We start from the raw sequence: 12088 nt of genomic DNA on the forward strand, positions 1-12088 counted from the left end.
TTTATATTATAATATATATATTTATATATATAGCGTGTATCTGTGAAGAACGTTGTATAAAATATTGTATAAATATATAAATACTTGATTGAAAAAAAATAAATATATTAAATTAAAAAAAAGACGTAACGTAAAGTATATTATTTTATTATTAATATTATATTTTAATATATATATATATATATGTATATATATATAAGTTGTCAAGTCTATAACAGGAGGGTACGAAAAATTAGCGTCGTTTCGCTACCGCGACCGAGTCTCGCTAATGCCGCTTCATCATTATATCTCGATCAAACAGGAGATTGCTTTTTTTTATATTTTGCTTGCACATACGAGTGACAAAATAGGGATAGATAAATATTTGTATACGAAGGAAGGAATAGAAAAAAAGAAAAAAAAACTGTGAATTCTTGGAAGAATTGTACAACACGCTTCTTTGATAAAAAAAGGAAACGAAAAATGTGAGAGAACTACTAAGGTACACGTGTGTTTGTGTCTACGTCTGAAGAATCTGTCTGTAAAATGATTCGAATAAATAGGTATAACAATATTAATTGCACTAATCAACTAAAAAAACTCCCTTTCTTTCTTGTGCTCATTCGTGCTCGTTTAAACTCGATATTTACAGCTAAGTTTGTAAGTGTAAAATGTAAATAAAAGAAGAAACGTGCGAATACACGGTAAGGATGAATTCAAAGAAGCGTGTTTGGATGAAGATTGTGTTCGAATTGTGTTCGAAGAGTGTTCCTTCCTATGTACGAGTTAGTAGGAAACTTGTTTCGTTCCATGGAAGAAAGAAAGAAAGAAAGAGAAAACAAAAAATGATTTGGAACGAAAAATGAAGAAAAAAATGGTTGATAAATAGCACGTATGCAAAGTACACAATTACGTTGCCTTCGTGCAAATGAAATCGATCTATTTCTATAAGTTCATAAATAAATTAAATATTCTAATATATATATATATTCTTCAATTCTGTGAATTTCTTCATAAATCATTGTCGATTGTCTTCTCGAGGATTATCGAATACAATTATTTTTAAGTTGTGGAATATGAAAATAAAAATAAATACAGAAATTAACGTGCAAATTGAGTACGTTTTCATCCTTAACATAAAAATATATTTCTTGTTGGTATTAAGATTCTGTGAAAAAAAAAATGTAAAATTTAAGAAATGTTTAAACAAAAAAGTTTCTTTATCTTTAACTTTTTCTAAAAACGACCAACTTTTTTTTTAAAATTTTACATTTCATAAATTTTTCAGCAATTTTTATCAATAGAATAATTTTATAAAACAATCTTTAAATTATAAAAAAAAAAATAAAAATTGTTTATATATTCGAAAAAAAACGTTCGATCAAGAAATATTTATATGCTGTCAATTCGCATTAAATTCTCTAACGTTTTAAAGTTCTCTTGTAAACACAATTTCAAAACTACAATAAAAATTACGTTGCATAAATATTTCTTCGTACTCAAAACTCACGATCGGCTATAAAATGATTATACAAAACTAAAAAAAAGAAAGAAAAAAAATAAATAAATAAATTTATCTCTCAAGAGATCGAACAAAATCACAACGATTTAACTTATGAAAAAGAAGAAGAAAAAATTGAAAAGAGAAAGAAATCTTGGCATAGAAATTCGGCCACTTTTCTACGAAAACAAAAATAGGCGGGAAAAGAATGGTGATAATATATAAATAACGATATAATAATAAAGATGGCAGAGAACACGACGAAAAGAGACTCGGTGGCATCGCGAGACGCTTTTGAAAAGATGTGCCGTCGCTACTTCTTTCATCGTCGTGCGAGTATAATCGCGGATATCTCGCGACACGAGGAGAGAACTCGACAGTTCGTCGTGCCTCTTCCCGTTTTGCCGCTAGAGACAAACGTGAACTTGTACGTGTATTAACACGGTGGTGTGTATAACGCTTGGTTTCGTTTTGGAGAACGCGCGTGGAACATAGGCCTCCATAGCCCCTCCCCTCCACCAGTGCCACCATGTGTGCCTACGCATCTTTTTATCTCTCGTTCCGAGCGACGAAGAAACTCGAAGGAACTTTCACTCTCCGCGTCTGGTAAACGCGTTCTTTTCTCTCTATACACTCGCCCCCTCTATAGATGGCTCTCCCTGCTACGTTATCCCTTTCCTGGTTACCGTAACGCAGAACCAGCTAAAAAACGTCCACTCGCTTCGAGATTGATCGTCTCATTTCGCGTCGTGCGAATAAATTGTGCGCGAAGAGTTCAGTTCTGACAACGAGCACAAGCGAATGATGATGCGCGAACTGAACGAGAATATATGGCGAAGAGAATAATTCCAATTTATGGAAAAATTATCCTCTTCTTTACACGTTTTCTTTACAATTTTTCAAACTTTTAAATTTTTATCTAAATCTATTATATAATTTTCTGAATTTTCATCATCTAAAGAGATCAAAAGAGAGAAACGAAACTCTGTGAGAATATGGCTGGTCACTGGCAACGAAGGGACTATGCGAGCGCGCGTGTCGTTTCGCAGGGGCACGAGAGAAACGGAAGATTGCGTGTGTTATGGCAAGGAATTAAATAATGCATTCATTAAATAATAGATGTACAAAAGTTGAACTCGTCGCGAGTTCGAAAATGTAAGGGATTTAAGGGATAGAACCTTCGCGTTTCTCGACACAGAATCATGATAATAAACGGAGATATGATCGATGACAATAATGGTGAATATTTATGACGGTAATGCTGGATTAACACTAGTGCGATAATAGATAGTGGTAGCAGCAATGGTAATAATGATATAAAGTAATAGCAAAAGTAATAGTAATAGCAATAGTAATAATATTAATAATAATAGCATAATATAATGTATATATAGGGCCACGATAATTTGCGACGATATATATATATATATATTAGATAAGACACGGCATTAATTGACTTTAGTTCGGAGTTTTGAACGACGATCATCGAAGCAACCGACTGCACTAGCAATTGATTGCATCGTTTTACAAAAAGGCAAAAGAAACAAAAAAAAATAATAATATTAATAATAATAATATAATAATATAATAATATAATAATAATAATAATAAAATAATAATAATAAAATAATAATAATAATAATAATAATAATAATAATAATAATAATAATAATAATAAAAAGAAAAAAAGAAACGATCAGCCAGATAAATAATATAATGAAGATAATATTAAATGGATGTGCCGTACTGTTCGTCGAAGTAAATGATCACCTACTTCATATGCGATCGAGGCGTACAATGCTATGAATACATAATAATAATAATAATAATAATAATAATAATAATAATAATAATAATATAATATAATATAATATAAAATAATATAGTTAATAATTAATAATTATTAATAAAAATAATTATATTAATAATATAATAATAATAATAATAAACTAAATCTATAATAATATTTGTTTCAAGTATAAATTAAATGAAAACATATTTTGTTTTAGCATAAGAGTGTATGATGTGCATATATACAAGATGTATTCGATTTTCAAAAACTACGTCATTTAGGCACTTTCTTTTTTGTCTCGTTTTGTCTCTCTCTCTCTCTCTCTCTCTCTCTCTCTCTCTCTCTCTCGACATTCTCGGTTTGAAGCGACGCGCGGCGGAAATAAATATTTTTTTTCGCCAGAAAGATCGATTCGATATATTAAAATCTCAAAGATCCCATCGAATTCATATTTTTAAAAAAAAAAAAGAAGAGAAAAATAATAAAACTAATAAATATATATCTATATATATTCAATATACACCAAAAATTAAGAATTGATTGGTGCAACAGTTTCATTTCCTTCGAATGTCTTCGAGATACGAAAAATAATTTTTTTTCCCCCGCTAGATGGAAGCACTCTCGAAATTACGCCGCCTCATTCCTCTAACCATACTCTCACTTTCGCTCGATATATCTGTCTCTCCCTGACTCGCACTCTCTCTATAATAGATTTCTTTTCTTTAATAATAGTTAATATTTCTATTGCAATAGTTACATATCACATTTTTTTTACGGGAAAGAACAATGTAAATATATATGTATATATATATATACCACGAAATTGATGATATCTCTTTCATTCTCTCCCACTCACTCTCTCTTTCTATCACACTCCAATTATTATTATTTTTTCTTTTTTTTTTCTTTTTTCTTTTTTTTTTCTTTTTTTTTTTTTTTTTTTTTTTTATTTTTTTTTTTTTTTTTTTTTTTTTTTTAAATCAAATACTCGTTCATCGTTCATTTATTTATCGACGAGGCACGCATTTAAGGCACCATTAAGGAAGCTAACATCGATATTCTCTAACATAAAATTATTTCGATTGCTATTGAAGTCGTTAAAACTACGATAAATAATCAAATTTTCTTACAGAGATTTGCTTTCTGTTGGACAAGATAACTCGTGGGGAAAAGTTGGTTCTCTGGACGTTGTCGTTAGAATTTCTTACCCCCGATTAATTCGACTGTCCTATCATCTTTCGATAAAAATGAATAGAAGAAATACCACTTTTCTCCATTTTCTCTACCTCACACTTTCGACCAAATCGATTAAACGAAAACGTAGAAGAGAACGGATAAAAGCGAATGGTAAAAAAAAAAAAAAAAAAAAAATCGAAATATTCAATATCAAACTACGATAAATCCGATAAGATTCTCTTCAGTCCGATAAATCAGAAAATCAGAAAAGTAAATCGAGAATAAAAGTCTCGAAGTAAAAAATAAACGAACGAATTCTGAAGGCAAATCTCTCTTTCTATCTCTCTTTTCTTTTTTTTCTCATCGTCTTTAACAAAAGTTCGCCTCGCGACGATCGAAAGCCCTGACGAAAACTCCTCCTCCTACAAAAATATCCAATATCGCGTAACTTATTCTTTAAACTGCACTTTCGTTCATCCCATGGACACGTTCGTCTCCCGACACGTAATTTCCACATACACACATACGTAACACATACAAACGCATCACTTTCTCTCATTATCTTTCCTTTTGCTCGTCCCATCGTTGCTCTCACCATCCGATCCCACTCCCTCCTCTTTCGCTCTGTGTCCAAGTTACACAAACGTACGCACAAACGGAACACGCATACACGCACGAACACGCAAACGAATCTCTTACTCGTTCTAACATTGGAAGACAATCGAAGTTCTTAAGCCACTTAATCTGCATAGCATGATCTTTGATCCGTTTCGCGCGTTTCGTCACTTGATCCAATACCAACGCGACGAAAACTCGTTTCTCTGTATAAATATACATATACGTTATATATATGCCTGTGACTCTTTCTATTTTTCTTTCTCTCTTCCTCTCGATCCGCCTTGCTTTCCGCTCTTTCTCTCTCTCTCTCTCTCTCTCTCGCATGCGTCTTGCTCTCGTCTCCCTTTCACTCTCGAAATACAACTTTCCCCTCCCTCGTCCTTTCGCAATATGAAGGAGAGGGGGAGGGGGGAATAATCCCGGAGGGAAAAAACGCGAACATTATTACAAAGAAGATAAAACGAAAGAAGAAGTTAAAAAAAAAAAAAAAAAAAAAAAAAAAAATAAAAAAAAAAAAATTTTGAATATTGCAACGTTAAACCAGCCCCCTAACCAAAATTAAAAAAAAAAAAAAAAAAAAAAAAAAAAAAAACGCTTCGTTCCCGTGAGTATCCTTGTGTACACGAGTAGGAGACAAAATGGAAGAGCGAACGGACAAAGCGGATGGACGACGATGGAAACGAGACGAGATCACGGGGTTATGGGTCCAAGAGAGATCAAAGAACAACTTTCTCGAAGGAAGTCACACACAATTCGGTAGAGGCTTGGACTCGTCCCTCTCGTTCCGACCTGTTTCCATTCGCCTTGTCGTTTCTGAATATCGTTTCCACTACATATACGATATATTATTTTATACACGATATTTCGGATCTTAAAATCATTTTTTTTTTTTCCTTTTTTTCTTTTTACGTCTTTTTTTTTTTATTTTCCCCCCTTTTCCCCGTATTTTTCCCCTTTCTCCTTCTGGTTGAATCGCGTATATATCAAGGATTCCCACGAGCAGGTCGAGACATCCGGGCTGATATCATCTCGTCCTTTCCGTTAAACGAGCGTTAAACTTAAAATAGAAGAAAATAAAAAGAAGATGACGATGACGATAACGATGACAATGATGGCGATGAGACGATGACGATGATGATAATGATGACGATGATAATGGGAGGGGGGGGGAGAAAAAAAAATGAAGAAGAAAACGGCTCCGTTGGTCAGAAAATGACTGACGCTATGAATACGGTTAAGATTAATAATAACGATATTCAATATCGATGTAGTGATATTAATGATAACGTTAATAATTAATATTAAATTGTAGCGATAATAATAATAATAATAATATATATATATATAATAATATAATAATATAATCGTGACGATTATGATAAAAAAAAGGAAGAGATGATCGTTTTTAAAGAACGAGAGTAAGATGCCTAACGTGTCCTACGAACAGAAAAGAAACGCTTAAATAAGAAGCTGACGGAGAGGAAGGATCCGTCTAACGCGAGAAATGCAGTTTAAATGTTAAAAAAAAATATATATATATATATTTGTGTGTGTATGTGTGTGTGTATATACGCGCGCGCGCGCGTGTAAAAAGAATAAAAAGAAGAAGAAGAAGAAGACGAAGAAAGAAAAAAAAAACCTCTTCAAATCGGTGGAAGAGTCCGTGTCCCTCTCCCTTAAACACATTCTCCTGTCTTTTCCATCGATATTATTAAATTAGAGTAATATATATTTTTGGGTCCAACGCTCTTTGTTTGTCCTCTCTCTTGTTCTTCCTTCGCACGTGTTGTTCGAAACATCCTCGTACGCGGATACATCTCTTACAAAAGATTGCGAGGAAAGAAAGAAAAAAAGAAAGAAGAAGAAGAAATAGTAGTAGTAATAGCAGAAGAAAAAAAGAAAAAGAAAAAGAAGAAGAAGAAGAAGAAGAAGAAGAAAACAAAAAGAATAAAATACCAAAGAGTGGAAGGACCCAGGAGTCGGAAAGGAGAGCTCCCTTAGATCTTAAGATTGTCGAAGTCGGCGAGAGTGCTGCTGATCCTGTTGAAGACGGGGAGCCTGGACTCGGCGTTGGGCGACAACGGGGACGGCGTCCTCGGCGCGAGCTCGTCCGACCCCAAAGGACTGCAAACGCTGTTGGTTCGCGGGCTGGGGCTTTGCCTGGTCGCGAGAAGGCCGAAATCCTGGCCAAAGCTGAACGGCGTGGTGGGCAGGCTGGTGACGGACGGTTGTTGATTACAGTCGTCGCTGAAGAAACTCGCCATCGAGTTGGTGGGCGACTGACTGAGGCTGGACGACGGTGAAATCGAGTCCCCGGTGCTGCCTAGCGAGAAGGTCGGGCTGAGATTCAACGGCTTGGGCCTGGTGGCGCCGATCACCGAGCTCGCGCTCGTGGAACCGGTCTGATGATGGTGGTGATGGTGGTGGTGGTGGTGGTGGTGTTGGCTGGTCGTCAAGCTCAACGAGTTGGTTCTGAACAATGGCGGTGGGTTGTACACGTTGCTCGAGTTGCACAAGCTCAACGAGTTGGTCCTCATGAGGTTGGGGGTGGTGGCCGCGGCAGCGATCGCCGTCACTTGGGGAGAGGCGACGATCTGCTCGAGCAACGACACGTTGCTGCTCGAATTCACGTTGGATCCGTTGCACCCGTTTCCGCCGGCGGCCACGGCCGCGGCCGCCGCCGCGCTCAACAATGGGTTTAGGCTTATTATGTTGGGCTGGGTGGATCCCAGCTGGGCGCTCACTTTTTGATTGTGGATCCGAGCCTCCTCGAAGTTGTGGATGAAGTGGCAACGGGGCCCGTACGGGCAGAAACCGATCGTGTGAAACGTGCGGCACAGCTCGGTCTTGTATTTCGGGTGGCGGGCGAGGTTGCGCAACTCGCTGTACCCGTGAGCGAACTGACACTTGTCGCCATATTTGCAGGTGCCGCTTTCCTCGAATGGCCTGCACAACTCGGTCTTGTACCGGGAGGTCGGCTCGCTCGCGCTGCGATCCAGTTTACGGTGTTGCTCGATCAGGGTTGTTACCAGGGAGGTGTAGCGACGAAGTGGCGTGTGTCCCCCATTGTTCCCGCTCGAACCGTTGCTCGAGGTGTTTGTCGCGGATCCCGATGTCGCCTCCTTCGCCTTCGCAGATGCGTTCTGTAACACACCGATCCAAACTATATTTTTCACCACTCTTCCTTGTCTCTACGTCAATACCTAATCCTACATCTCCCTCCCTCGTCGTCCCCCTCGCTCTTTTCGCCTTCTTTTTCTTTTCTTTTCTCTCCCCGACAACTACTCTATTCCGCGTAATTTTCGTCCTTACATCCGATGTATCGTAATAAAAATCACCAGACATCGAGGTCAAATCGATTAAGAATCGAATTATGCGGATAAAAAACGGAATTCGTCCGCCAGATTAAAAGAAACACGTGCGAAAAATCTACGAAACGTGCACAATAAAATTTTCGTCGAAATTGCGAAATATCGTCAACCTTCGAAATTTAGCCCGATTTTAGCCTAGAACTTAAATATTTCCAAAGGAACATTAATTTTTCTCTTCGCATGTTTCTTTCGAGAGACAAAGAGAGAGAGAGAGAGAGAGGCTGGTCTTATTTATCCCTTGGCGAGTAGCGTCGAGAAAATGAATCTACGTTTCGAGGAATCGAGGAGAAGAGACAGCAGCAACAGGAATCGATATTTTTAACGCGGATAGAGCTTGTTCGTGTGTGACGTAACGAAATAATACCAAGCGTGTATAACAGATTTAAACGGTTTGTCGTCGAGATAATTATAAAGGCGAAGGCGGATTACGGTGGATCGCCGATACGATTGTGGTAATTCCGACGAATGGAGGAACACAATACGCGTCATTTAACCGAAACTCCATCGCAGATATTACGATACCGATGATGGCTTACGCAACGCGATATAACCGCTTGGACGCGAACCCTTGACCAACAACGATCATTTATTTCTAATAGATTGTCCAATCAAGGAATACAGGAAACGGCGTGCACAATTGCTTTATTCGAACGTTAGAGGATTTCGAACGTCCCGATGAAACGCTTCGTTATCGACTTCAATTTTACGGCGTTTTGCGGCGAGCTGTTGGCGATTTTGCGCGCAAATAGAAAAAACGGAATTGAGTAATTCCGTGTTGTGAAAAATACGTTACAAAAATAAATCTCCTTTTCGATATTTCAATTGCTCGCTTATCACAGGCTAAATGTGAAAGTTCGATACCAAGTAATATATATATAATATATATATATATATAAATGTGCGTATATTCTTGCCGATTGAATGATTTAAAAATTTAATGGAAAATCTGTTCACGTAAGCGTGAATTTCTATTCGAATAATGAAATTATATAGCACGTATTGATAAACTCGATTCCAAACGATTAATTTATCCTTTTTTCCATCGGTTGCGATTTTTCTGTCTTCGATGACGATACGAAAAAAACATCGTTATCGTTAATTGCTTTTAAATCGAGAGAGAGAGAGAGAGCTAAAATCGATCGATGACAAGTTTAAAAATTATAGAAAGAGGATCCAGGTATACGAGAAGAGACAAAGGTTCGAAAGATCTTTTTTTCGAAGAGGAAAGACCAAAATTTGTTCGAGAATCTACCTGAGAAAAATCTGAGAATAAACTCGCGTGAAGAGGAGGAGGGAGAGAGAGAGAGAGAGAGAGAGAGAGAGAGAGAGAGAGAGAGAGAGAGAGAGAGACTGCCCCTTTGGAAACAATCGGATTTTACGAGACCCTGGAACAAGAAAGACCCAAGAAATCTTAGATAGAGAAAATTTACCAAGGTTGGAGAACCTTTCTAAACCATAAAAACGAACCCTCCATCTTTGGTATTTACTACAATTCCCGTCAATCTTTATCTAGCTCTCCATTAAGCGCTACTTCCCGAGGATCGGTTAAATATTATCGTTGCTAGTAGATAGGTATCGTCGATTTCGAGCTTTCACAAAAAATATTTTGTGAAAGGAAACGTTATTTATTATAATAATAAAGATCGTTCGGATGATTTTTTCAACTTTAAAGAAAAATATTCTCATATATTTTTTTTTTTTTCCTTCGCAAAAGAAGTAAACCGTTTATCACGGAATCAATTATCATATTTCAATTTATATTAGAATTGACATTTGCCAAGGTGAACCGACTCTTATATGACTAAGACCAATCGTCATACCGATAGTTTTTAGTGCCAATGGAGCAAATTCTTTTTTCCTTTTTTTTTTTTTCATCTCCATTAGATTGTCAAAATTTTTGTCAAAACAAGATAAAAGAAGAAGAGAAGAAAAGGCTCGGGACCGATATTAATCGAAACGGTTAATTACAATAATTTAGAGGACGGTTAAATTAACGTGCTGAAAGTGTATTATCGTATCGAGGACGACGAGTTTTCAATCAATGTAATCGATCGAAATGTTCTCGGTTTACATTAAAGAGAATAAAAACCGTAAGCCGGCTAGAGTTAAATGGCTTATTATGGTAATTTACAGTCTTTAATCACGTGCACGCTCGTACCTTTGAGGGTAAACATTATTGTAGTTGCACGTACGTGTAATAAACAATAACCCTGAAATCAATTTAAATTATCCGTCTCGTTAATATGTTTATTTTTATCTACGATATAACGAGTTCCGAATTGTGCAATAAAGTATTCGACAAAAGCAGGAACAACGATGTCGGTGTCGAAACACAGTTGTGCAGTTGAATCATGGAATGTAGCAATCCTATAATAATTAATTTCGAAATCGTACATACGAGTGTGTAAATGGAAAATCGAGATCGTGATTCACGATCGACGGAATACCGTTTGAAAGAAAATTTTAAATAACAATATATATTTAAAGCAACGTGAATTGAAAAGGAAAATTCGAACCGAATTTATCCTCGAAACGAAAATCAAAAACTCGTTCTTCGTCGATCTTTGTCAAAGAATCCAAAGATCGATCGATCGATTCTTCTCCATCGTAGTTATCCGTAGATCCTTGCGCGATCGTTGTTTCACTTCGTCTGGAAATTTCCACGAGCACGTGTGTTCACAGTGTATACTGCACGAGTCCTGTGATATATGTTACTAGTATGTTAATGTTACCAAGCATTGCTTTATCGAGTTAAACTCGTGTAAGAAAAACATTCGAATTTCGTTCATAAATATATCTATTATTAGCATCGTTCGTAAAATAATTTCACAACACAATTTAGAAATCGTTATCGATTCTTCACACAGTCTGTGATATCTCGTTCGAACAATGAAAGAATTCGCTACTATACAACACAGTTTAAACAATGAGAATTCTTTCAACGAAGAACGAATAAAAATTTTCTTCCTTCATAAACGAATTTCTTCCTTATTAACCGAGCCATTCTGATTCACCATCTGCCCTTTCCGCGAACCTCTTTTAAAATTAAAATTCCTCGACACGAAATCGTGGAACCATCGTGAATAATCTTCTTTTCTTCATCGATTCCACAAATTTTCGCCTCCGAAAGAAATTCTCTGGGATGAGTTAGCAGATCCATCGAAAGAAAGAAAGAAAGAAAGAAAGAAAGAAAGAAAGAAAGAAAGAAAGAAAGAAAGAAAGAAACGATCGATCTCTTGCATCAGTGGAAGAAACTGCAAGGCAGCAGGCCTCCTTCCGAGGAAAGAGTTACGTGTCGAGGATGGAAAAACGATGGAAAAAGGTCGTAGTCGCAAAAAAGTACATTCTTCTCGAGAAATTTCTCTCGAATGGCTGCTGGTCGAGGTCGACGACGCCATACTCGATGAAAGAAAACGGATTTCGTCGTCTCACCGTGGATGATTCACGCCAACCTCTCGCGTACTCTCGGGAACAAGTGCATCGTGTGCACAGAGCTTAATCGCTGCTCTCTGGTGTGTAACAGTCGTCGAGAGAGTTTCCACGAAACAGGCTGAAAATAGGCATACCACTTTTCATTCACTCGATTCGACGACGACGGTCGAACGGGAGTCTGGCGTGGCACAGCCGCGCGTTCATCTGGCCGATTCGTTT

The 12088-nt window shown here is 36.9% G+C and overlaps 1 protein-coding gene across 2 annotated transcripts in view; it reads right to left on the reverse strand.

Annotated features, from left to right (window-relative positions):
• Positions 1 to 5627: 5627 nt before the first annotated feature.
• The window catches only part of LOC122712168 (protein TIS11), a 33021-nt gene continuing 26560 nt past the window's right edge, over positions 5628 to 12088 (reverse strand). Inside the window, exons 2-3 of one of the 2 annotated variants that reach the window (XM_043931583.1) lie at positions 7023 to 8209; positions 5628 to 6123 (exon numbers count right to left, since the gene is read on the reverse strand). In XM_043931583.1, coding sequence (XP_043787518.1) covers positions 7064 to 8209 — 1146 coding nt within the window. In that variant the 3' untranslated portion in view covers positions 5628 to 6123; positions 7023 to 7063. Of the gene's footprint in view, positions 8210 to 12088 lie in introns of both variants that reach the window. The other variant, XM_043931582.1, reaches the window with a different exon arrangement.

Source organism: Apis laboriosa, unplaced genomic scaffold (genome assembly GCF_014066325.1).
Source record: "Apis laboriosa isolate Shangri-la unplaced genomic scaffold, ASM1406632v1 scaffold19_cov150, whole genome shotgun sequence".
Taxonomy (NCBI): domain Eukaryota; kingdom Metazoa; phylum Arthropoda; class Insecta; order Hymenoptera; family Apidae; genus Apis; species Apis laboriosa.